At 44.2% G+C, this 27,717-nt stretch overlaps 1 protein-coding gene across 2 annotated transcripts in view; it reads left to right on the top strand.

Moving 5' to 3' along the window:
- Nucleotides 1-27,717, top strand: part of PIK3AP1 (phosphoinositide-3-kinase adaptor protein 1) — an 82,127-nt gene that overhangs the window by 28,363 nt on the left and 26,047 nt on the right. For both annotated transcript variants that reach the window (XM_090057790.1, XM_090057789.1), the window contains exons 3-8: nt 10,503-10,651; nt 14,608-14,752; nt 15,965-16,107; nt 16,448-16,580; nt 17,594-17,790; nt 23,740-23,929. In XM_090057790.1, the coding sequence (XP_089913916.1) occupies nt 10,503-10,651; nt 14,608-14,752; nt 15,965-16,107; nt 16,448-16,580; nt 17,594-17,790; nt 23,740-23,929 (957 nt within the window). The remainder of the gene's footprint in view (nt 1-10,502; nt 10,652-14,607; nt 14,753-15,964; nt 16,108-16,447; nt 16,581-17,593; nt 17,791-23,739; nt 23,930-27,717) is intronic.

Raw genomic sequence — 27,717 nt, 5'->3', positions numbered from 1 at the left:
AGCAATTCTGAAGGTCTTTCTGAGGGATCCACAGATCTTCTGGGCAAGTGAGGAGATCTGACCTTTGCCTGGGTTTTTATAGGCAGCCTGAATCCCCCTTCTTTCCATTGGGTGCCTTGACATGGCATGCTTTTCATATCCATCATGTATCCCTTTTCCCTCATGATTCTCATGCATTCAAGGTCTCTATCTCTTCTCAGGTAATTCCAGTCTCTTGCCCCTTACAGGTTCTACTTTGTAATGTAAATGTAGCTCCCGGCATGTAGTTACAGAATCTGTAAAAAGGCCAACACTTATGACTGTGCCAACAATCCCTTCTTTGATGGCCCTCCTAGAGGAGCCATCACTCTTATATTTATGCTCAGGGGTAGTGAAGTGTTTGAGGTCTATCCAGCAAAACACCTAGTGGGCTGCAGCCACCAAAGGAGAGATTCTTAGTTCTTTTTGATGACGCTCTCACTATCCTTATCCACTCTTGCCCTGGCCTCCATTATGATATTATGGTATGAGTCTGGTATTGGGTGTCACAGGTTACACTTTCTCTAAACCTAATGGGTTGCAACCATTTCACAGAGACTGATCTTTCTGGCGTCTTGTCACTGCAACCCAGTCTTGTCCTGGTCACTATTCTTGACACAGGAGGGTTTCCATCCTGGCCATTACAATTCTAAGGTGACTATACAGGTGATGTATATAGCACAGATAGCTATAGCTGATAACATCTGAGCTAAGAACTATTAATATTACTAATATTAAAACGCCTTAAATTTATATGTTAAAAGAGAACGAGGGAATAAAACTACATTACTATCCATCTGGGTTTTTTTTCCATAATAGCAAGACATGGTATTCATTCATTTATTTCTTCCATTGTTTTACAGATAGCTATAACCAAAGCACAGTACAAATAACCATAATTTGAATTAGTAATACAGTGAGTAGGAGGTGAGTAATAACGTGAGTAAGTCCTTGGCTGAAGTTCCAATGGGTCAGTTTATCCTACCAGTTTTCTGTGGTACTTTCCTGGATGCTACCATTCAGTTCTTTTAGCTGCTTGTTCTTTTAATCCACAAGTGTACCCACAACTTTTCCTTCTCCTTTTAGTCTTTCTGTAGTTTAGCAATTTCCTTCAGCTCCTTCTGTAGCCAAGTATGCAAATTAAGGGGACCCACATTAAAATGATTCACTAGCTTCTGGGTTGATTTGTTGTGTAATTTTGCATATGTGATACCCTGAATCCAGGGTATCCTTCGGCCCCAACATTTTGCAAGAAAATGTTACTGCACCAGGTTTCCTCTTGTAATTCTTCTTCCCCTATTGTTTGATTCTGTGTGACATAGGTAACATTTGTTAGTGAAAACACAGGTAGGCATACGTGTCTATCACTAAAGTGCCACAGGCCCTTGCTATGTCCTTGTATAGACATGCACGCTTTATGTGCTGTTTGCTTTTCCCCTGCAGCTCTGTCCATTTTACACCATATTGCCTTCCTGACAAACCCAAATGCTTATCTGGTGTTTTCAGCATGTACAGTTATGGCTACCTACTGGTCCTCTTCCTACGTGACCCATTCAGGGGCTCCAGTAGGCATGATGACTTATGCCATTTATCATGTTACCAATGTTTACAACAGGGTATGCCTTTCCCACAACTCCAGTCACTGGACCTAATGTGTATATAGTGTATCAGTTAAAGGTGTAGTCTCCTAGACTTACTTTCCACCAATCTACCCAAGGCATATCGGAGTTACTTACCACTATGTTCCAACTAGGAAGCCATGTCTTATGGGATACATCTCATATTGTTGATTTTAATTTCCTCAGATGTCCATAATTCAGTCACTTGGCACCCCGTGGCCCATGAGACATTTATGCATGGCAGTAGCCTGCATTAATACTAAGGCCTTTTGTCCAAAAATCAGGTTTTCAATTTTTTTTTAATGTACTTACCTCCAGCTTCTTTAACCCCTAATTTACTGCCAGTTGATCTTGCCACACTTGAGATGCATAGCCTCCTTCTGATTGTAAATTGCTTTCTAATTTTTGGATGTCTCCTGCATTTAAACTTTCTATTCCTGACCCAAATGCCCCTCAAGGAGTATCTGCTAGGCTCCATTTGTCCCTTTCCTTTGACCTTTTCTTGGGGTTTTGTGAGTGAGGCTTATCCAGTCCTCTAAGTTCTTTTGAATACTTGTGATAGCCATGCTACAGTTGGGATACCTTTCTTGTATGGACACCATTTTGGGTACCCACTTCTACCTCGTCAGTTTTAAGGAGGCATTGAATACTATTTGTTTGGGCATGTCTACTGTGACTTGCAATGGGGACCCCTCCTCTCATTCACTGTAGGGTTCCTGTGCCATAATGACAGATGAATTCCTTAATATTCCACATTTGGCGGGCCAGCCTGGAAGAACACGTTTAATTATTCCCATAAATGCGGGAAGTGTTTTTAGTTGCAAAGTTGTGTTTCCGTTGTTTTCACTATTTGTGTAGTTCATCACGTTCTACAGCTGGACTTGGTTTTGTACACCCCATCCTACAGGCCCAAAGGAGGGGTGATCTACTGTCCTTCTTCCTTCATGCTGTGCTTCAAGTAGGTCGGGACTGGTCCCATCCATACAGGACTGAGCGCATGATTTTTTTTTCTTTACCTTCTGATACAACACCTAGTGCCCAATCTCCTATTCTTAGACATGCAGCATGGGGGCTAGATGCTTGTCCATTTTCTGGATATTGGCTTTCAAGGTTGTAACCAATTGTCTCAGTGTGGTGGCCACTGATTGTAACAGGCTTTTGTAGCCATTGGTCTGTAATGATATGAGGTTGAAGACTGTTCGACGGCTCCCCTCCTATCCACACTGGTTTGGTAGCTGCATCTCTGGCTCTGTCATGGCTTTGTATGGGGTGATTCTATGCATGGCTACAGTTCCTCTTAGTGACATCAAAATTAGGGGTAACTTTTGATCCCAATCCTTCCCTTGTTGGTTGACTATTTTTTGCAAGGTAGTTTTTATGTTTCTGTTTGTCCTTCCTGCTTGACCTGAACTCTGGGGGTGTCCAGCAATGCACAATTTTTGTTTTATTCCAAAAGCTTGACATATAGCCTATGTGATTTCTCCAACAAAATGAGAGCCCTGATTCAGATCAATTTATTTGCCCCTGCCCCCCCCAAAGAACACTTTTTCTACCAACATGCATGCCATGGTGGTCACTGTGTTGTTATGAGTGGATATAACTTTGATCCATTTTGTAATGATATCCACTGTTATCAGGTAGTATTTATTTCCCCTTGCCATTTGAGGCACAGGTCCAATGTAGTCTATCTGCAGCCTATTCCACGGACCACTAACTCTTTGCTGTCCCAAAGGTCCCTTAATTATTCTGGTATCAGGATTATTTGCTGCACATGGTAAGCAATTGTCAGTGTATTGTTTCACTTCCTCCCTCATAGTTGGTCACCATCCTGCTGCCTGCAGTCTTGTTAAGGTTTTGTCTGTCCCTAAGTGTGGTATTAAAAAAACCACCACCAACAAAACCCAAAACCAGAGCTCAGTCCAAGCAGCTTCCAGTTTTTAAGTCCAGCATTGAATAAAATGTCTAAGTGCTTTGCACAGTAAAATCTCTCAGTCCAAGCAAATTCAGTAGAGCCCACCCAGGGGTGTGGAAATCTGTTACCAGACTTAATATTAGACTTTAGATATTGGCACGGGAGTCATAATATGCTTAGACAAGAATAGTCCATTCTCTGAAGAGAATGTTTATTGAGCACAGCAATTAGCAATTTCAAGTATAGACAAAGGGACAACAGGAAAACTCCACCTAAGCTAAGACACAGCTTAGTAACACAGTGACAACATACAGCTTAGCCTACCTTAAAATGCAACATAATAAACCAGCAAGACAACAGAAAGCCTTGCATAGATCTTACATAATCCTGAGGACCATGCAGGTGATCTGCATCCCTTTCTCCCCATTGGGTGCCTTGACCATGGCATGCTTTTTGCAGCCATCACGTATCCCATATCTCTTATGACTCATGCATTCAGTGTCTCTGTCTTTTCTCAGGTATTCCAGTCTCTTGCCCATTACAGGTTGTACTTTGAAATGTAAATATAAATCCCCAGATACAGCCTTCAGAATCAGTAAAAAGGCCCACACTTGTTATGACTATGCCAGATCTTTACCAACACTCATTTTGCACATATGGGCCATGTGGATATCACTGGGGATGTCACCCTTCAGGAATCTGAATGGTGCACTGGAGCTGCCAATGGTGCATGCCCCTTGTGAAGTGGTGCTGCCTGCAGTGACTCTGCTGCTGGTACTCGCATGTTCAGGTATGGTTAGCGTGTGCACTTGGCCTTTCTTTTGGCCCTGTAAATGTTGGTCAGTACTGATAGGGGAAGTTAGTAAACTCTGACCTAATTTTTCTGAATGAAAGAACACATAATTAATTCAAAATCCAAAGCTTCCCAGTTGTGTGTTTCTTCTGCTGTTATTCCAGTAACTCATTAACAGGGTTCGCTACCTTCTTACACTTTATACGATAACTGTGTATAACTGTGACCTCCAGTCAGTCAGTACGGTTATAAATATGGGGAAATACTGAACAAAATCATGAGTCCAAGACTTTAAGCATCCAAATATGTTGTTGTCAGGTAGATCTCTGTTGCTGTTTTGTTACAGTAATCATAGAATTTTGGGACATCCAAGAGACCTGTTTCCTCATTCAGGGAAGCTGTGCTGATTCACTTAAATCCTACTTAATTTTCTTTTCTGTTGATTTCTCTGTTCCCAAGGGAAAATTTAGTGGGATCTCCTTAAGCACAGCACATGTTAATCTCTGCTTTTTGGGTTGCATCCTTTTTGTATGGCTCACTCACATCATTAACAAAGTGTCTTTGGAATCTTCCCAACCTGGCAGCTGAAGGGAAGGATTTTGCCCAGGAAAGGGCAAAAAGTACTGTTAACCTCTGCAGGCAAGGACCTAAGAGGGCAAAGGGCTGTTTGGTTGGGAAGGTTCTCTAGTCTACCTCTGAGTGGGATTACCGTTGACTTGGCTGGAGGGCTGCCTCCAAACAGCAAAACTGAAACTGGGCCTGGAGGGGAACCTGGTCCACATTGCACCTGATGAGCACCCAGGCAAAATGACTCTGTGGAGCACTTACTTGGAGGTCCATCATGCACTATACCCAGCCTTAGCTTATGCCCATTTGCCTTTCTGCTGGATGTGCTCAGGCTGTGGTTTGGTCCCCAAACAAAATGCTTCCTTTTCCAGAGGCTCTATTGTCTATTCTTCACTGAACTTTCAGCATTTTCTCCATCTTGCCAGATCCTGTTCCTATATCCTTTTGCATTTGCCTTCTTCTCTGCCAGTCCTATATAACCAGGTATCTTTGGAGAAAATCTGGGTGCCCTAACTTGTCTTTTCCCTCCTCTGTCCTGCTACATTTCTCCTTGAAGAGCTCTGCTTCCCTAAAGCTCCTTGCACTTATGGTATCCGGTGGCTTTTCTCTCTCTGCCTTTGTCTCCAGGCTCAAACATCTGCTTTCCCCTCTGTACAGTCTCCCTGTTCTGTTCTAAGAAGATCAATTAGTGTTTTCATGCCCTGCCCTCAACTTCCTGTCTTATTTTTAAAACTTTTCTTTCTTCAGACTTGTCAAACCCTAATGCCATTGCCATTCCCAATGCCTGACTTCTTTCTCATCCCCACTGTTATCTTCAACTTCTTTTGATGGAATGGCTGAGCCATATAAATCCTTCTTTTCTTAAAGTGCCTGTGTTTTAGATGGAGTGAATTGCATGCTGTGTAAGTTTGCCATGTTCTGCTACAGTGATGGGAGGGGGCATTATCTCCTTATAATCTAAAGTGCTTCAGGATCCCTCTGGATATTAGGTTGTATATATATGTCAGGGATTTTATTTTATAGCTGTAATCAAGTCATAAACTTGAGTAGTGGCTTTTCTCATGGGGAAAGCAGTTTCATTCTCTGAGTTGGATGATCGAATTGGAGACTGTCTTCTACAGGATTAAAATAATTTGATTCCAGTGGGAATAGTTAGAGCTCACTAGGAATTTTTGAAGCTGTACTGTTCTGACAGTGGCCTGAAGAGACCAATTAATTTGAACTAGCAGAGAGAAATCAGGGCTTGAAGGCAGTGTTGAGTTATCTCCCTAGCTATTCCAGTGATCTCATTTGTCTAAGTGTGCTTCATCTTTAGTTTGAACTATATTAGACAATGGGCATATCTACATGTGCACATTTACTGCACAGTAACTGAAATTACTTCGCAGTATGGGTGCATGTCTACATGTGCATGCCTGCACTGTGCAGTAAATGTGGCAACTTATGCCAACTTGAGCATAAATTTGATACCTGCATCATGTGCCTTACTGCGCAGTAATATTCTGTGTGTGGATTGACTTGGAACTAGTGGGCCAGGCCAGATCCATTCAGGTCACAGAGCACTGCAACACTGCCTGCTCTGCCTGCAGCAGAGCCACAGCTATGCTGCCTGCTGCCACCAGTGCTGCGGGGCTAGGTTGTTGGGGGCAGCCATGTGACAGCCTTTGCTCGAGCCCCTCCATGTCTCCACCGACTGGGACATCCCCTCCCCCTGCTGTTCCCCATCCCCCCCCACTCCCCATAGCCCCCAAGACCCTCCTCCACTCCCGACATCCCCCTGCCACTCCTCACACGCTCATGCCCACCCACACCCATACACCCCCCATCCCCATTCCCTTACTTACCTTGGACCGCGCCGGAGGCAGCAGGAGCACCACAGAGATGCTCTGACCAAAACCAGAGCATCTCTTCTGGAGGACTGACTCCTGTGTTTGCTCTGCTGTTCTCCGGAGTGTTTTTTTTACCTCTGGATATCCAGGGGTCTAATTTTGTCCCCGCACTGCAAGTTTGCGGTGCAGGGAACATTTTTTCGTTCCCGCATGTGCCTCTTGTCACACCTCAAAGGGGTTTGAGACATGGCAAGAGGCATGTGTGCGCTCGTCTGAATTTACCCATGGTGTCCAATATAGGTACTCAAAGTGGAATGGACTGGTTTGTAAATAGAGGCAGTTTAAGATACCAGTATTAATTATAAATAATCAACAACACTTCCACCCTATTTAAATACTTAATTCTCTTCAAATAAACTAATTTGGAAATGATCATTCAAGCTTTAACATGTATTACCTACAGTATATTACAGGTATTGTTTTTAGGGCCTACCCTTGGTGGATTTTCTTATTTGAATTTTACAAAATTCTGGGATCTGAACCTTTCAATTTTGTTCACACTTTAGCATATATATATAACTCTACTCTCCAGAAAAGCCCGTTCATTTAATGGAACGACTTCTGCTTCAAATCATACATGTAACATGAGTGCTTGTACCATCAGGGATTAAAATGATATTGTTAAATTTAGTGACCAAATCTGTGACATAAAAACAAAATTATTTCAGTGTAAATAATGAAAAATGATTTACATGTACTTTAGCCATGGATGCTTTTTTGAAATCTCACATTTAAGTAGACATTTTAAAAAAGAGTGTAGAGTTCAGCACTTAGATGACCTTTGAGTTAACTGTTTAAAAACAGTGCAACTTGTGCTTCTTCTGGAGCCCCGTTTAACCACTTGAACTTTCATGGGAAGCTGTGTTACTAGCAAATGTGTAATAAAAGCTACTGAATGATCAGTTTAATTTGAATATCTGGTGTTTATATGACACAGATATAACTGAGGCCAGGAGTATCCTTTTCACCTTGGATCAGTGGTTTTCAACCTTTTTAGACTTGAGGGACACCCCTGGAAAATGCCAGCACTTAACTGTCGCTCTTTTTTTGACTACAGAAAAATAATACAGCAGTTTTCTTGCTGCAAAGAACTCGGAAAGACCACACTATGGTTTTCTATTTGAAATCTCTGGGTTTATCTTGTGTGCATCTTGTTGAATCATGTTTGCAAACCTACAGGGTTGACACTGCATGGCACCCCACAGCACCCTGAAAGAATCTCAAGGCACTTCAGGGTGCAATGGCACTCTGGTTGAGAATCATTGTCTTAGATTAACATTTTTAAAATGTGAAACTTCCCCATAGGGAAAATCCCTTAGCGAATTCTCAGCTGAATCTGAGATGTATAAAAAGTGAATGTTTTATATATTTTTTTCTTTTCTTTTTTTTCTTCCCATATTAGTCTTAACTACAAAGAACTATCAACATATAATTTTTTTTTAAATCATTATTTAAATAGAAACATTTTTTGTAGAAGTCTTTTAAAAAAAACTTTATGGCTCAGTTAGGTCATGTTTGAAAATATTAGCCCTGACTACTATAAATCTAAGAATATGAGGAACTGCACAAAAAAAATTCACACGTTTTCAGAATGCTTGGCAACTGTCTGGTGATGATTTCACACTGGGTTTTTAAAAACTAGTGTGACCATACTGCTAGTGAGAGGTGACTGTTCTGCAGATAGAAATCCTAAATCCACAGAATGGTCACAGGATAAGTAGCTGTTACTGCTGCCTTCTTCATGTCCTGCCAGGATTCTGAAATGGGATAGGCGATTTTTATCTGTGCCTAATTTAGTTTGTGATGCCTCTTTAATGACTGTCAGCAAGAAATATTCAGTTTTTTGGCACTTCTGTAGATGTGGAAAACCATAGGGAGGCCACTATTCTTTGCACACAGACATTTGTCATAGGTATAGGGTAGCTGCATCTCTCTTCCCCCTCTAGTCTGAGTGTCTCTCCTTAGGCCTCATGATTTCACTTCTCTCTGGATGGAATCCTGTGATTCTTCCGCTCTGAGTCTATGAACAAGTGAAACAATTATGGTGACTGGAAAGTGGGAGGAAAGGAGGGACTTGCCATGGTTAGGGTGATCAGTTGTAACTACTAGTATTTCTGAGTCTGATCTGTACTACAATATGTGGAAGGTAAACTATGGTAATTTGACAGCTTTTTCATTCTGGTGTTTAACTTCACTAACTGTAGGATAAAAATGGATACATGAAACAGATAAAATGAATCAGGTGACATGATTACAAGTAGCAAGTCCCTCCTGTTCCTTTTCAATCAGCATAATTGTTCTAATTCTGTAGTCTTAGTGCAGGGGTGGGCAAAATAGCCATCGGGCCAGATCTGGCTCACCAACTGATTGGATCTGGGCTGCAGGTGGGGTCCCACCAATTGACTGGATCTGGCCCATGCCTGCCCCCAAGTGCTCTGCATCCGGCTGAGCCCCGCCCACCCTGCCCTGCCCTGCACAGATCTGGGGACATGTGCCCCCCATGCCTCCTGGGGTATAGTAGCAGGAGTTGCACCCCTGCCCCCCAATTAGCCACTCATGGCTCAGTCCCACCTCCCGCTGGCTGTACAGTGCCTGCCTCTCCCCTAGCCCCAGCCCCACTCCCTTCCCACCCCTGCTGCAGCAGCTGGAAGCCCTCGGGCAGGCTGCCTTGTTGCCCTACCTCTGCCCTGAGTTTGGGGGGGATAGGCCCTGTTAGTCCTCCCACTTCTGCTGCCTATGCCTGCCCCTCTCTTCCTTCACCCCTGGCTGACTCTTGGGACTTTGCATATGAGGAGCCCCCCATGCCCACCCTCCACCTCCTCACCCACACAATATACAAGAGTAAGACTTTATTTTCAGCTATTATACAATCACATTTATATACACTACTCAAAAAAACATAAACCGGGCATTTTTAAAAATAAAATTAAAATGTTATAGTAGATGATTGATTTTTAGTGTGTGATTTTTTTTTCATTTATAATTAGCTAAAATGATATCTTCTGAAAGATTTTATGTGTGCAGCCCTTGATAGTTCACTAAAACCCATTAAGTGGCCCTTCAGCTGAAATTATTGCCCACCCCTGTCTTAAAAAGTACCTGTGGCTTCTTCAGGAGCTGGATTACTAGGTCAGAGTACTGCAGGTTGGTGCATTTTTTTAACCTGGGGTTTGTGGGGAGTTATATAAGCAGACCCCCTGCATTGAAGTTATGGGAGAGAAATTAGCCTTTATTTGCTTTGGGAGAGAATTGTGCCAGATACATGCCTACCTTGCTATTATTAGAATTGGGCAGGCTCAGCTGGTGATGAGATTGCTTTAAGAAATGTTACTTACTATATTGTCTGATTTTTTTTTTTTTTTTTTGATTTTTTTTTAATCAATTGAGAATGGGTCTGATTGTCTCAGCACAGAACTGATTTTCTGGTGAATAAGCTTATTAAGTGCTGCTACAGCACTTCTGTGTGCCATATGCATCTTTGCAAACAGTCCCCAGCCATCCCCTTCAGGGAATAAATGAGGAAACCTCAGTAGTTTCCCCTTTCTCAGCTAGATCTCCTTTTCTAAGACTTTGTTAAAAGAATTACAGCAATTTCTGTTTTTTCTTACTTTCCATCTTTTCTTGTTTGATATACCAAGGTATTTGTAGCAAATGTGAATATCATAATGGCTTTGTTTTTTGAATAGATCTGTTTTTTTGTCTAGATTCTGGCTGTGATTCTGTGACTGATACAGAGGCAGAAGACGAGAGAGAACCAGTTTACTCCAGGAAAATTGCAATGAGTGAACAGCATGGAACATCTGAGGGCACCACAGAAAACCTGGTGGTGCTGCCTGATCACATACGTTGTGGGGTACAGTATGTCTGCTGCTTCTTTGGAGTCCTAGTTTTGGGATTGTGCAGTACCGTAGTGGTCCATACTGGAGACCACCCTTCATTCATTTTCTGTCACTCCTGTCCTCAGTGTTCGTGATTCCTCAGATTGCTTCCCCCAACCTAGGAGCAGCACTGAAGACCGTCAGTGTCCTAATTTTATCCTGGCTGTATTGAGGACCTCAGGCAAAGATCTAAATAGAGTTGCCATCCATCCTGAGAGTTATAGGACGGGTTCAGATTTTTATGTACTAATCCTGCATCCTATTAGGATTTCTAAATAGGTGGGATGTAATAAGTCAAGTTACAGTAGATTCAAGTTATGGAGGCAACACCCCAGCTCTTATGCTCCCATGACATTCCTGCAAATGATTACAGCTGGTAAGACAGCACTTCTCACCAAAGTTTCCCTCCCCCCCACAACACATTTCCCCCACTGCCATATATAAAGTGCAGTACCAATAAACTCTGTCAGAATAGTACAACCTAATGGATCACCAATTTCTTTTTCCTCAGTATCCTGGGATATGCTTTCAAATCAGAGATTAGTGAACTAATCCAGCCTGACCCTGTTTAATGTGAAATTTGATGACATTACAATTTAAAGCACTGACTGTTAAAGGAGACTTAAAACTGAACAGCTTAACAGAGCTGATGTGTTGCAATGTGACCACCAGTTTACATTATTTCCTTTTCACATGATGTGGACAGGAGCAGAGTCAGCCTCTAGCGCAATGTTAGATGTTCTGCAGTAGGCACTGGGTATGTTTTCTTACTCTAACATTTATGTCAGTTTATAGGAACTTAAGATTTGCTGTTTGTCTTAAAGCACCAGTTCCTGGAAGCATCTTATTTGGAGGAATCTCAGTATTTTGGCCTTAATGGGTTGCAGCTGAAAAATATGTGCGGTAAAGGCATGAATAAGAAGTCAGAGAAGAACATAACATGAATCCCATATGAATATATAAGCCCATCATAATGTTCTGAACTGGGCTCATGATTTTCGAATGTATAGGGTTGGCAGCACTATTGCATTATAATTTGAAATGGCTTTAGCAAACTGGGTATCTTTGATTTCCTAGCCTACAGTTTTAAAAACATGCTACCATGCTGGATGGTGAGTTTGAAAGTTGCTATTAGCCCTTCATTTCTGGATCTGCAAGTGTCAGATCTGATAGAAGCATACCTGTACAGCAGGTAAATCACCTCTGTCTTAGCAACCTCATGTTTAAATGAAAATCAATTGCCCAGGGAGTCAAAAGAATGAAATTTAGAACTCATTATGTGATACAGCCAGAGAAGATGCAAGGCTGAGAGGAAAAATCCATAAGATGGTATATGCTTTCTCTGGAGCCCATAGTACCTAGAAATGGCTCTGCTATCTGCTGTTGATAAGCTGTGTCACACTGGCCCAGATGAGGGAACCTGGGGTTCTGCATAAAAGACAATGATCATGAAAGAACCTGCAGGGCACATACAAACTATGGCAGTACTTCCCAAACTATTTTCCATTACGACCCCATTTTAACACATGAAAATTCACAGGACCCCAGATGCCAATGAAAACAAACCAGCAATAAAGCAGTATAATGACAACATTCACTATATAAAGTTCACATATTATAGAACAACATATAATACAAAATATAAATATGAAAATCTGTTTTTAAAGTACTTTTATAAAGCACTTTTGTGACAGGGTGTGACTGTGTGTTTCAGGTCAGAGATTGTGTGTTTCAAATCCGGAACCTGCATGTGTTTTATGGGGTGCTCCATGCGATAGAGGCAGGCTAGCCTGGCTGTGGTCTTTGCCACCATGTGCAGCACTCGCTGGAGCTGCGTGCTGCCAAGTGGCAGCGTTTGCACAGGCTGCAAGTGCCCTGAACACCTGCTGCTGCTGTTGCCACTGTTGGGGGCTGTGCACAATGCGGGGGAGTGTGTAGGGGTGCCCCCATGCCCCCCCACCTTCCCTCACACCCACACTCTGCCCACCCAAGCTCCACAGTCCTACCACCTCCCTGGGCACAGGCTCCATGCTGCCACTATCCCCATGCTCTGTGCTTCTGCCCAGCCCCTCCTCCTGCTGCTTCTCCCCTTCCTCCTGCTGCTTCCCTACCTGGTACCTGGAGCGAGGAGGAAGCTGAGCAAGTCCCCTGGCAGCTGCAGCAGTGGCAGCAGCAACCCCACCAGGAAGCTGTGTGCTGGCTGGGCTGGGGCCCTTCTGCATATCAGGGTGGGAGTGAGGCAAGCAGATTGGGCAGAGTACAATTATGCACCTGCGAGCCAGATAAAAGTGCTTGGCTGGCCATATTTTGCCTGTCCCTGGATTAAAGTGATTTTATTTCTTGTGACCCTGTGCACTGTTTCTGCAACCCCATTTGGGGTCACGACCTACAGTTTGGGAACCACTGAATTATGGTGTTAATGTATTAAAATGTGCAAATAATTACATCTTTGGTGTCAGTGATCCTTACAGCCCTGGCTACTTGAGAAATGACTAGTGCTGCACTTAATAGCATTTAAAGGTTTAGATTACCATGAGAGCATATTGTTATCTAAAAATGGCTAGGAGTCTTGTTGACCACTAGGATAAAATTTGGAAATCTGGTTCTGGACTACATAGTACACCAGAGCAGAAGTGAAGTAAATTAATCTGTATGATTTGCTTGCCGACCAGGTACTCTCTGTTGACAGGTATAGTTCAAATTGGTTAAAAGAAGGAACTGATAATCTGAGGATCACTGTAAGCTTTTTTTTCCATGTGAAAAGCAAACTCATTGGGTGCGTCTCCACGACACATTTACTGCACAGTTGACTAACTAGCTGCACAGTAAAACTTGTTCATCTACATGCGCACCTCTATTAGGCCAGAGTAAACTCCTGCGGCAGGATAATACTTGTAAAAAATTCCACAGAAGTGCATGTGTAGATGCTGCCTCAGCTGGCTGGGGCACGAAGGTGCTTTGTTGCAGGGGCTACCTGCCAGATAGCCCCACGCTGAGGTGCCCTCATGTCCAAGCCAGCCTCTCTGCAGCACGTTGAGCTGGGGGAGCATCCCTGGGCTGGCAGGCTGACCACCTGGCCCCCCTGCCAGCTAGGGCTGCTCTGATCTGGCTTACTGTGCTGTGCTTGAATAAACTCCAAAGCGATAAGCTCTGAAGTTTATTCATGCACACTAATAGTATGTGTAGATGAATCCATTAGGTCCAAGTCTCTTTCTTTGATCCTGCCCTGAGCATGAACAGCAATGTCATAGTGGCCATGCTATTTAGATGACTATTTGGGAAAATTCACTTTTAGTCTAAGAGGCAGATATAGCAGAAACTGCACTAGCAAGCAGGAGAAATTACAGTTCTTTCCAGTGCTAAAAGCTCTGTCTGCACCACCCTGATGTAGGCCTGTCGTAGGAGTTCAGCTGCATTGGAACCCAGAGGCACAGGAGTGATTAATGAAGACTCAGGATGCTGTCTCATCTGCACTATGCATGTAGTCTGGTATCATTTATATTGCAGTAGCAACTGAGAAGAGATCCCAGTTATGAGAGGTGCTGCCACCATCTGGCTGATGGAAATGCTGTGAGCTCTTCTTTTTTTTTTTTACCATATAAATGGCTCCAAAATCTATTATGTGAATGCAGGTGCAACCATTAGAATGCCTGGCAGTTTCAGGAGCTACCTAATTCGGTCACCTACCTATTTTTTTACTCAGAGGCACAGTCCTAGTATTGATGATAATATATGCTGCAAAACGATTTCTGAACAGTAATTTGTAATGGATTACTTCTTCCAGATGAAGATTAGATACCCTGAGGAAGCACCACCACCATTCTGAGGCAGTTATTCCAAGCTGAATTCAGCTCAGGAAGACTAGTGAAGTAGTTGTAAAGAAGCATGTGTCCTTGAATATTGATCCCACATGTGATACCTTTACTCTTAGGTGCAGATGACTGTTTATATAATCATGAAGTGCAAGATGGATGGTAAAGTGAAAACAGAAGCTGAATTCACTCCAGGGAATGCCCCACCTGTGCGTGTGCAAGCCAGGATGGAAAATGAGTACACAGTTTCTGTGCAGGCACCAGGTAAGTACAACCTCTTCCTGTAGGAACAGAGTGTTTTTGTTCTCCTTTGCCATAGAGTTGCAGAGTTGCACAGCTGGAACACAGAGGTACAGCTGGAGAAATCCTAAACTTCTACTCCCAGTTCTCGTGCTCTCATGTTTTGAATTTGGGAGAGAACTATGTTCAGTGGCTCTGTTTCACCTGCCAGTAAGAACAGGATAGTAATGCTCACTCACCTCAGTGGGAGGTTTGAGAGATGGTTTTGACTTACGAAGAACTTTAAAGCTGAACAAGCATGGAAGGAAGCTACATGTTATCAGCACCACATTGTTAGGTTGTTAGGAAAAGAGATGCCAGTAATTTAAAGAGAAGGCTGAGGGGGGATCTAGTGGCCTGTTATAAACTAATCAGGGGGGATCAGCAGGCATTGGGGGAGTCCCCGTTCCCCTGCTAGGAGTGACCAGGAATAACGGTCACAAGCTGGCAGAGGGTAGATTCAGGCTAGACATCAGGAGGCGCTACTTCACGGTCAGGGCGGCTAGGATCTGGAACCAACTTCCAAGAGAAGTGGTGCAGGCTCCTACCCTGGGGGTTTTTAAGAGGAGGCTGGATGAACACCTTGCTGGGGTCGTTTGACCCCAGTACTCTTTCCTGCCATGGCAGGGGGTCGGACTAGATGATCTACTCTGGTCCCTTCCGACTCTAGAAACTATGAAACTATAAAAACACAAATGGAACAGCATTGTTGTAATGTGTGAGAATCCAGGTAACACTGGATATAAAGGTGAAACTGGTTATTGTGACTTTTTCTTTAATTCATGTAAATATTTGTGTTCATTCTTGGTTTACAAAGCATCCTAATCTTTAGAGTTGCAAACCCAAACTTCCATGTTTGTCTTAAAGTTTAGTGGGAAAGGTGCAAGGTTAAAAGTATAGAGAGAAGGCTGTGTGATTAAAGTTGTAGGGCAGAGTTCCTAGAGCCTCAGGGAAATTAGCTTCATACACTTATACCTGTGAAGTTGATGGGCATACAGAATCACTAAGAAGTTGCACAGTACAGCTGGTTTGAAGTCTGTTCCAGTGAAACCTGGGATTGGAGTGATACGAGACACCATACCCAGGGGTTGAAGAGCTGTGATTTAGTTGTGTGCTAGCAGCCAGGCTGGAACATGTATTTGGAGTTTGTTCTCATTGCTTATTCTCGTTGATGATTACTGCACTTTATTTTTGAAGATTTAACATCTGGGCCAGTGTCTCTACGGATATATTCAGGTGACTTGTTGGTAGGGGAAGCAAACATCAAGTATTACACCGACATGGAAGAGATCGGCAACTTGTTGGCTAATGCAGCTAATCCAGTGGAGTTCATGTGTCAGGTAATGATTATAGACAAACAGCTGGTTTTGATAGTAACATTTTTGGGGGTGGGAGGGAGATGTGAGGTGCAAATAGATTTACTGAACTCTTGGAATAAATTAGTTCACCTGAAGAAAGGAAACATTATTGTGAATGTATATTCACAATCAGGAAGCAACGAAAATTGCCTGATCTTAACATTGGTCCTCTGAGTATGTTTATGTTTGTGGTTTTAAGGGGGATTTTGGTGGCTTTTTGTGTTTTCATAAGGTTTATTTATTTGACTTTCTTTATATATTGGTGACCTGAATGTCTTATCTGAAAATACCCTGAGCTAAATTACTCTTCATTTGTGTTTAGGCCTTTAAAATAGTACCATACAACATAGAAACTCTGGACAAACTGTTGACAGAATCACTAAAGCAAAACATTCCTGCAAGTGGCTTGCACCTGTTTGGAATCAACCAGCTGGAGGAAGAAGATATGACAACAAGTAAGTGCTTTAAAAATGACTTCCTCAAAATAACTTTCTGTCTATAATAAATGGCCGCAAAATGATTTGCTTACAGCATCATGCAAAATAGAAATACAGGCTCTTAAGAAATGCGGGGGAAGGGTCCATTACGTTGAATTGTCCATTCTGACATACCTGAGCTGTCTGTGGCCAAGATTTTCAGGAATACTTTGAGATGATGATAGATGCTAAGTACGATCCACTGTTGTAAAGGGCCTAATTTTCAGAAAGTTGAGAACCTCCTCTCTGAAAATAAGACTTCCTTCAAGGGCTTAAGCTGGAAACTGAAGATCACTAGTCCTTCCTAAACTTTGGTGTGCTGTTTTGTTTTGGGGGTTTTTTGGTTTTATCAGAGTGCACTCTGAGTATAGCAAAAGCCATATTGAGTATGAGCATTGGAATTACTAATACCTGCCTGGGTAGTACTTGCTTCCATGCTCATAGATCTGGCCAGAGTCTCTGAACATAGTTTACTAGCTGCTGCTGATACAACTTTTGTATTTCAAGCCATTTGGATTGGAGAAGCCTTTCCAAGCCCAACTGCTGTTGTTTGTGGCTGAGGTGCTTCTGGGTATCCTGGAATTCTCACATAGCTTTTGGGAATCTTTTAGAGCACTCCAAGAGCCCTTCTATTGACAGTATTTGCCCTTTGCTCAATTGCCCACCTGTGTGGTTACTCTCCTGATCTTCCCTGTGTGCCACTCATCTGGGGTTCGCTGAATAAGCAGCCCCTTTTCATACTCAGAAAAAACTCCTATGATCTGAACGGATGATTCCCCTTCCCACCCCATCCCAAGAGGCGATGGCTGAGCCATTCCTCATCTGTTCCATGCAGTCTCATACATACAAAGGCTTCTCCATTTTGAAATGATGTAGTATTCTGAAAGCTATTTCATTTTGTGTCTGTTCCCCTTTGCTGGTATGTGCATTAACACACCCAGTGAACAACATTAGAGAGGAACTTGATTTTAAAAGGTCATGTGTTCTCTTAGACCAGAGAGATGAAGAGCTGCCAACACTGCTTCACTTCGCTGCAAAATATGGGCTGAAGAACCTCACAGCTCTGCTGCTCACATGCCCAGGAGCCCTGCAGGCCTACAGTGTAGCCAACAAATTTGGGTACTATCCGAATAATATCGCAGAAAAACATGGCTTTAAGGACCTCCGACAGTTCATTGATGAATATGTGGTAAGAGGGAGCATTGGCCTAGGGGGCATTAATTCATGCGCTTTGCACTGTGAAAGGTACCCTGGAATGCTGCCCCTTGCTGAGGCAGGCCTCCTGTGCTTGGGAAGGGAAGCTTTGCCACAACACAAATGTCTTGATGCTGGGAAGATGGACTAAGGTCAGGGTGCAGCAGGAGAATCAGGGGAAGAAGTTAAGGGTTTTGCATATAGAAAGATAAGCAGACAGTGCCATGTAAATAATGAGCATTGCTTACAAAGTTGTAAGTATTTTGACATTAGTAGCCCTGAAACTTATTAGTTTCCCTCCTTTCAAGACAGTTCTGAGTCTGTTATTAGAAGTCTTGAAAATGAGGGGAGATAACAGTTTTGGAACTAATTGGCTCTCTTAATTTTCAAGGCTTCTAAGAGCAGACTTTTAACAACTGCTTCCCTATTGCTTTTTCTTGATCAACTAAAGACAGTGTGATGAGTTACAAAGTAGACAATAACTAGTATTGTGCAGTTAACCAGAGTAAAATTTGCAGAAGAGAGTGCAAGGGCCAAAAGATAATATGCACTTAAGAAGCACATCCACATATGCAAGCACGTGTGCTTGCAGCAGCTCAAATAGAAGTGGTGCAAATTTGAGCTGGGGTTTCTTGCCTCAGCACATGTGTTTGGACATGCACTTTGTTGTGGAGCAAATTGTGCCACTTGGGGCAAAATAACCCTGCCTGGCTCCTACCAGATCTGCAGCCAGGGGAGCTAGAGCCCAGGGCCAGCACCTGTGCTGTTGCCAGCAGTATAAAAAGCTGCCCTGTCCTGGCCCCATCAGTACAAAAAGCTGCCCTGGCAAGTAGCTTCAGGGCTACTTGCTCTCAGGAGCTTCTGGGGCCTAGCCAATTGGTACCTGGGGACACTACCCCTTGTGCCAGCTGGACTGCTGAAGCAGCCCTGAGAGTTCCCTGCACCTTTACCCACTGCAGCAGTCTAGCAGTGGGGGCTGCTGTCTGGCTGTGACCTGCTGCGCACCTGCCAGACCTGGATGAGGCATCTGTCCCTCTGGGCCAGCTACCAGTGGGCTGTGGCTGCAGAGTTGGCCTTTGTGCGGCACTACTGCCACGTGTGCCCCCTGCCTGGCCATCTGGGCAGCTATCACCCAGAAGATATTCTGGGTGCGGTGGCCTGCTTTGAATTGTCAAAGCATGTCCTCCTGGCCCCAGTTGGCCAGGAGGACAGCCACAGCCAGCTGGGTCCAAGGTGCCAGCTCTGAGCAGGCAGGGTCCTGCCACTGGCCTCTCTAGCAGGAATTCTGGTGTTCCCTATTGGAAAACTGAAAAAACCCTGATAAAACTTCCCAAAGTCACTCTGTAAAATACCCCCAAATCCATGTTACTCCACAATTAAAACAAAAGACTGCTCTCTCTCAGAGACAGAGATCAGTTGGGCAATGTTTTATTGATTTATCTACAGTGTTAAAGCAATTTGGAAGACTACCAGTGTCTCTATCATAATAATAAAGTGAACTCTAAGTACGTTTCATGAATACATGACTATGTAATTTTGCTGCCCCCCACAGGTGCCACGGCCCCTCCACAGGGGCTACCCCCCTGCAGGGCCCACGTTCCCTGCCCCACCCCTGCTTGTGCTCCCCCAGCCCCCTGGACTGATGCTCTACCTGGCCCCATCCCCCACTTGCACCCCCAGCCCCTCATGGCTGCCCCCCCAACCCCAGCCTTTGGCACTTTAAAAAAACCCCAGAACAAGCCTCTACTCACCATAGAAGCAGGGGCGGGGGGGGGGGGTCCAGAGGCAGGGATGGGGGGCTCAGGGGGCTGGGGCTGGGTGGGGAAGGGATCAGGGGGCCTGGGGGGATGAGGCCAGGCAGGGAAGGGATTGTGGGGGCTCAGAGGGTTTGTGGGGCTAGGGCCAGGCAGGGAAGGGATGGGGAGCTGGCGGGTGGGGTGAGGTCAGGTGGGGCAGCGATCAGGGGGCTGGCAGGGGTCCCCCCCATGGTTGTAAAATGATACAACCTTAGGTACCACCAGCAAGTTTTTTGTTGTATAAAGTAATTATAATAAATCGGTTAACATGTAGCACTGACAGGTTGTCTGCGTACCACTGGTGGTACGCATACCACAAATTGGGAACTGCTGCTTTAGACTATTCTGTTCCTCCCTTCAGTGCCCTGTGCTGTGCTGTGCTGTGCTGAAATGTGCCTGATAGAAACTCTGGGAGTTGACTCTGAGCCCTGCTCCCATTGTGCTGTTTCTCTTTGCCAGCATTTATTGGTTTTTATTTTGTAATTCTGGTTCCCCTTTTTCAGTCTGCTGCTTTTCAGAAATATTCAGCACATGTGGATCAGTTCCTGTTTTAGATCCACAAGAGCACTGGCACCAACAACTTCCCTGAGACAGAGGGTCTCAAAACAGGTTTCAACCAGTCCCTATCTTTCCTTTGCTGGAAAGCTACCACAGTTGTTACAACGGGCTTCTGCCCGTGGAGGCAGGATACTTTGTTCACTGCAGACCAGTGGCTTACTCAGGTGAAACAACTGGATTGTTACATCTCTGAAGAGAATTTCCACAGACTGAATATGTGATGTTTTTTTCTTGACACATAACACACAGTTATTGGCCACCGTAATTGGCTTGGATTTCATTAGCATATCCACTGCCTCAGGTACTCAGGCTGTTTGCTCAGTTCCCACCAGTCCAGGTGTAGTATTGTGATGCTAATTTTTTTATTCAGAAGGAAGTGCCTGAAAGCTGCTGGATTTTGAATTCTCACACTTCCTCTAGAAGTAAAAGTTTTCACTAAATGGAGACAGATCCCAACCTGCTCATTTTAGGATGAGGTCATACGAAGTGGCAAGCAGCTACTAATTTGTACACTCTAGGATCCATTTTTTGTCATTTGCCCTTGAGCAGAAAGCCAGCACTTGGCTAGGTGCCACCTAGTTCTACAAAAGGGAGCTTGCTACCTCCTGTAATGCATTGATTACACTTTTGTGACAACTGGGATGCTGCTTCCAAGAGAAAAGGTGAGCTAGAATTCCTGTTAAAACAAGTCAGAACTAATAATGAGCTACATGCAGAAATCTTAAATGGACAGTGATTGGGGAAGTGCACTGTTCCCAAACCTGGTGATTTGAGTGTGCTAATTAGCACACATCAGAGCAGAGCTCATGTGTATAGGTGCAAGGAGCCCCTCATTGCTCCCTGGGAAAGCTGTAGGGTGCTGATCTCCTCTTCCATGTAGACAGCACACCGCACCCCCAGAATTCCTAGTCCCAATCCCACAGCTCCAGCTGGAGTAGGAAACTGCAGGAGAACTCAAAGGAGGAGCCAGGTCTACCTGCACTGGGCCTGGACTGAAAAACAAAAGAGAGGCAGGCCTACCTCCACTGTGGCCTGGACATACAACTGGTTCCAGACACACTACTTAGCTGGGACATAAACTGCAACAGCAACAAAATGTACTAGGACTCAGACCTGGCCCGAAACATGCCAGGTCTCAAGCCCAGCCAGCAAAACTGCCAGGCTCCAACCCTGGTCAGTTTGCTCCAGGGATTAATATCCCCATGGTATTATCCCACTTAAAACCCAGGGAGAAAAGGGGGTAAAAGAGGAGAGAAGCTGATTCCCAGACTCTAAGACAGATGCTCTCTCCCTTTACCTTGGATTTCCCATACACATAGCTCAAACTTGCTTTTCCAATGAAGAGGGAGGAGACCCCCTCACATGGAAAACAGTTTTCTGCAGCTTAGTTCCCCAGTTATGCAGCAGCCTCTGTAGCAGCTCTTCCTGCAGCTGGAAGACTCCTATATACCTTGGCATGACATAATCCCAAATTTTCCAGTCAGGGTTTGCAATGCTTCCAGCTTTTTTTTTTTTTTTTTAGCCAATTAACTTCAGAGAATACTGTTCAAATCTAGCCAATCAGGGTAGGGGTCTGATTTCCCCTGCTTAGGTGACTTTCTGGTATGAGCACACAGCAGGGGGTGTCCCAAAACAAAAGCCTCTTGTATCACTGTAGGGGGCTTTTCTGCCTACATGTAGACAGCACATTTCTCTAAGCCAGGGGAGAGGAGGCCAGATACACAGCAAGTATAGTGAACATGAATATATATATATAGCAATACACTTTGCAGTCTAACGTGATGTCCCACAACATGAAACTAGAACACCTTTGCAGTGCAAAATGGCTTGTACACTCTGTGTATGTTATATTTCCATTAACCTCCAGAGAAAAATGCACTGTATTACCCAGTCACTAATACAGAAGAGTGCTAAATAGGTGAGTCTGAAATCATTCCACCACATATTCCTACTGTGCTCCTCCATAAGAACAGCCATACTAGGTCAGATCAAAGGTCCATCTTGCCCAATATTTTATCTCTAGTAGGGTAGGTAGCAGGTGCTTTAGAGGAAGACCCTGAAAAACAGGGCATGTGTAGAATGATCTGTCCCTCCCAGTTACCAGGCGCCAAAGGATTAGGGATGTTCTGAATTTGAGGTTACTTCCCTCACTTGCATTTAATAGATCAATGCTTCTCCACCTTTTTGGACTTGAAGCCTCCCCCATTGGATTCAAGCCCCCGCACCCCACTCCCTTTTGTGATTTGAGTGGCACCGAATGTCAAAAACGAATTTATATATTACAGCGCTTACTTCCCTGCAGAGGGGCAAGGCAGCAAGGGTGGGGATTGGCCAGGCAAGGATAAGGCTTGACCTGGACTTACCTGCTTTTCTCTTCACACCTTGCTTATCTCTTCACATCTTGTGGTACTCTTCAAAGGATCATGTGGTACCTCAGGGCACCACAGCACCCTCATTGAGAATCATTGCTCTAGATGGACTGACCCTCTATACATTTGTCCAATTGCTTTTTGAAACCAATTATATTATAGGCTTCCACAACTTCCTGTGACAACACATTCTGAATTTTAGTTCAGTGATGTTGCATTAAGAAAAGGGCTTCCCTTTGTTTATTTTAACCCTGCTACTTGATTTCCTATATCAAGTGCCCCCTACTTCTTGAGTTATGTAACATGGAAAATAATAGTTCTCCGTTCACTTTTTCCAGACCACTCATACTTTCATAGACCTCTCTCATATCTACCATTTAGCCATCTCTTTTCCAATCCCAGCCTTTCTAGTCTTTCCTGGTATGGAAACTGTTCCAGAGCCTTGATCATCTTCGTTGACCTTCTCCTTTCTAGTTTCCCTATATCCTTTTTGATATGGGGTGACCCACATGGTGGGCCAACTATGGATTTTTGTTTCGATGTTGCCTCCTCCCTTAGGTGTGGGTTAATATTTGGAAGTTTCTCTCCATAAGGAATGGGACGGAGACCCTCCAGAGGGCAGCACCAATTTCTACAGTGAGAAAACCTGCTGCTGCAGGTTTTGTGGGCTCAAAGCACAGTTCAGCTAGTGCATACAGCAGACTGATATCCCTGGAAATTTTAAATCTTCTGCTCATTCACAGTGTGGGCAAGTGCGGGGCATATTCTCTCACAAAGACAGTCTGTGGCCCATTGGTAGAGCTGTCAAGTCTGCATGAACTCATTCAAACCTCAGTCAGATTCCCCCATTCAAACCTCAGACAGTTTCCCAAGACTGTTAGAAGGTGGGGGCCCTTCAGTACTAGGAACTGGACTGAATCTGAATTTGTTTTACCATCCACTGGCTCTGTAATGATCTATGTAGCCTCTTTGATTCACCCCTGACTTGGGATTGGGTGGTAATTTGTTAAGAACCACCCTTGGGTCAATGGTTTTAGATCAGTCTGGTAACTCTGGTCATTGGGTGGACTCTGTGATGTTAAGTATCTTGTACTTGAACATGTGTAAAAAAAGATCAGAACAGGATAAAAGGGCCCTACCTCACCATGGAAGCACAGCTTTGTTTCCTAAAACCTCTGCTTGAAGTAAGTTTATGCATTTTTCTTGTGCTCCTTCCTCCAGGAAACAGCAGATATGCTGAAGAGTCACATTAAGGAGGAACTGATGCAAGTTGAAGCAGATGAGTCTGTTTATGAGTCCATGGCCCACCTCTCCACTGACCTGTTGATGAAATGTTCCCTAAATCCTGGCTGTGATGATGAGCTGTATGAATCCATGGCTAACTTAGTGTCTGGTGCCACAGAAGATCTTTGTACGTATAGTCTTTATGATTAATCGAGTCTGCTCCGACGTGCTGTAATTACAGAGTGTTGGAGGTGCCTCTTGGTTTGTGTCCAGGCACCCCAAAATGTTAAAAGGTACCATCTGTTCTCCACCTAAGTTTGTAAGCCCCTCTTTATAAAGTCTTATTTAGTTGCTGTGGAGATTATTTTGTTTCTGGAAAACCAAGATTATTCTGAGTTCAGGTGAAAATAAACAGCAGGGCCAGTCAAATTCTTCAAGAACAAAGCTCCTGTTGTGCCTAGTAATTAAGTGTGTTGGTGGGAGGAGGACTGTGGATAATGCAGACTATTGTGAAAGTTTTCTGCACAGAACTTGTTTTTGGATGTTTTGGATTCTCCTTTTGGGAGTCAGTGGATCTCTGCATGAAGTTTGAATGTGGTCCAGGCAAAAAACATTGATGCTTAAGATCACCAAGCTAAGCTTCTCTTTCCTCTGTATTTGAAATGTTTGAACTCCACAAAAGCCCAAACAAAGTTGACTTATCCTTCTGTTGTGTTTTATTTATTTATTAACTTTATATGCTGTGCTTCCCAAAAGAGGCTAAGGGCAGCAGAGTTAAAACAGGGAATTACCATGTGCTGAGCAGTGGTGGCACAGTGCCAACTACTGTGCCACTAGTGGTAGCAGTGCCTCACTTCCCAAACAAAAGGCAGAACCTGGGGCTACTGTCCCAGGCTCCCCCCTAGGCCAATCGCCACACTACTGCAGGGTGGCTTACAATAAAATAGATAAAATAAATACAGAACAAATAAATAGATACAGAAAATAGAAACAGTAGATACAATAAAAAGTAGATAATGACAGCACAAAATATTAAAATAAAATAATATGTAATAGAAGACCCTCCCCAGACAGTGACCTAAAGCCTGCTGAAGGCCTGCCCAAAACAAACTGAATAGACCAGGGGTGCTCAGCTTCCAACCTGTGGCGCTGTGTCATTTGGCCCATGGGGCTCCCCACAGATCCAGAAATTTGGCATTGGGAGAGCAGTGGCATCACTCCCTTGTTGCCAAATCTCCAGATTCATGGGAAGCCCCAAGCCTGGCACATTGGATCTGATGCCTGATCCAAGTGTGCAGGGCCAGGTAGGAGCAGTGCTGGGCCCCAGAGCCCAATACTAGCAGGAGAGGGCAGTGCTGGGCCCCAGGGTCCAGTCTGGCCTATGGACCAGCCCCATGCCACTCATTTGGCCTGTGGGGCCAAAAGGTTGCACACCACTGGAATAGATCAAACTGAGTTCCCTGTAAATTACTATGTACAAGTCTTTGGAATGAAACTCTGAAATGTAGCTTCATTTTGAAAAGTGACTCTCAGTGGCAGCACAGGGTTCCCCATTTTTGGGGGCTTAAGAAGAAAATAGACTGAGTCAAGCAGCATACCTTGAACCTTATTACTAAGGGACGCCTTCTTAGTCAAGCCTGATAAGTTCAATGGGTTTGCAGAAGCTTGTAAGATGAGAAGTTATTTTTTTGATGCATGAAAGAGCTACATCCTGTTTTTACTCTCTGGTTGGCATGCAGGGCTAAGAAGAGCTAAAAACATTAAAAATCCCAAACCATTCAGCCACTAAAATGAGCATCTGACTCTGACTTTGCACAAGGAGCCTAGTGGAGTGGTGAGGTGCCATTTTTAAGACTTCACAAAATAGAGCTGCAGTACCATGGCAAGAAGGTTTGGCACCTGAGAAAAAACACTCAGCGGCAGCCCACCCTCTCCCCATACACGGATCCCGGGGGGCACACGTCCCCCCCATGCTTGCCTGGAGTGCACACAGCAGTGGGAGCCACCCTGCCTCCATCCCCACACCCTCCCCAAATAAGCTGCTTGTGGCTTCGTCCTATGCCCTGCCCCAGCTGGGCAACGTGTGTTGGCGCCCCTTCATTTCAGCACCTGGGACGGTTGCCTGCTCACCGCCCCACAACTGTCCCCTTGCTACAGCACTGTAGAGCTGTGTTTTTAATATGGAGGGTCTGTCCATGGAATTTCTTGTAACCATAGACTAGTTAGAGACAAAGTAGTTTCTCCTTTCTCCACAGTGCTGTGCTTCTGTTTGCTTTGGGGTCGTTTCTATACAAAGTGATGGTAAAAGGAACATAACTTCCAAGTCCAGCTACAGGAGCTGAGGAAACCCAAGCTTTTAATTTTAGAGATTTAAATCTTTAATCTATAAAATCTGCAATTGTAGAGACACTCTTGGAAGAGAATCTATTAAACTAGTGTGTTATGGAGTTCAGAGAAATGTTAAGGACCCCCCAGATTCTCATTAAGCACGAGTCCTGTACACTCTTCCCCTTGCTATGTCTCATGGTACGAGCTGTGTAATTAGCAGCTTCCCATTCTACTCCAGCTTTTCTGAGGAAAACATTTCTGTACTATTTATTGGTTTTGAGGTACTGCAAGAAACTGCAGCCTCCTTGTTTCCCTCAAGTGAACGGAGAGAATTGTGCACAAAATGTAGCTGCTCTAAAATTCTGTGATTATGCCAGAACAGTGAAGCCTGTGTCTTAAAGAATGAAGAATTGACCTATGAATACAATTGGCTTTGTGTACGCTTGGTAAAACCTGACAGAAAGTGCCTTCTATTTATTAGTGGAAAAGGGGGTTTCATAAAAGGTAGGTACAGACGCAAACTGAAACAAGTGCTTGTGTATTGTTGCTGTCTTTAAAAGCCAGTGAGCAGTGACTCATTTTTAGCAGGTTTAGTTCTCTGATGCCTTAATGAGCAGCTGTTAAGATTTCTAAAGTCACTAGTTTCTGGAGTGTGAGGATGGGGAAACTGAAAGCTAATTTTTCAGACTCGTCCAGCCTTGTGCACTGTAAGACCTGAGGTCCCAGCATCAATTCACCTCTCCCCCTGGCTTAACAGGCTAAGACCCTTCATCCAAATTCCCATGCTAGCCTCAAGCACACCAAGACCCCCTGCAAAGCTATTGGTTGTGCCACCTGGCTATAGGTTCAGATTCTGTGTGATCCTTCTCCCCCAGATCTCTGGCTCCAAGTTATATTCTCAAGTCATGCAACAAGAGGAATAATTTTTGTAGCTAGCAACATTCAAGGTATCTGCTTGATTTACTGCTTGATCTTCATGCAAAACAAAGATATCTGGTGTACAAGGATTTCATAGATTTCATAGACATCAGGGCTGGAAGAGACCTCGGGAGATCGAGTCCAGCCCCCTGCCCAAAGGGCAGAAAGTCAGCTGGGGTTATAGGATCCCAGCAAGATAAGCATCCAATTTACTCTTGAAGGTGTTCCAATGTAGGTGCTTGAACCACCTCCGCTGGCAGACTGTTCCAGACCTTGGGGGCTCGGACAGTAAAGAAATTCTTCCTTATGTCCAGCCTGAAACGGTCTTGCAGGAGTTTGTGACCATTCGACCTCGTCATCCCTTGGGGCGCTCTGGTGAACAAACATTCCCCCAGATCCTGGTGGTCACCCCGATAAACTTATAGGTGGCCATCAGATCACCCCTGAGCCTGCACTTTTCCAGGCTAAAGAGTCCCATGGCTCTCAGCCTATCATCGTAAGATCTGTTTTCCTGACCTCTGATTATGCGTGTGGCTCTCCTCTGGACCCTCTGGGTCCAAGGACAGAGCCTTGAGGGACCCCACTCGTCACAGGGCAGTTGTCTCTCCCAAGGTTCTTCTTCCGTTAGGCATTTAAGTTTGTTTCCATTTTCTCACTGTATGCTATTTATTAGGACATGTCAATACCCTCTATACCTATTTCACTAGATTATATCACTCATCTAATGTT

Source organism: Crocodylus siamensis, chromosome 7 (assembly GCF_052110815.1).
Source record: "Crocodylus siamensis isolate JL-2025a chromosome 7, ASM5211081v1, whole genome shotgun sequence".
In the NCBI taxonomy this organism is placed as follows: Eukaryota; Metazoa; Chordata; order Crocodylia; family Crocodylidae; genus Crocodylus; species Crocodylus siamensis.
This window is presented reverse-complemented; position numbering and strand designations above follow the sequence as displayed.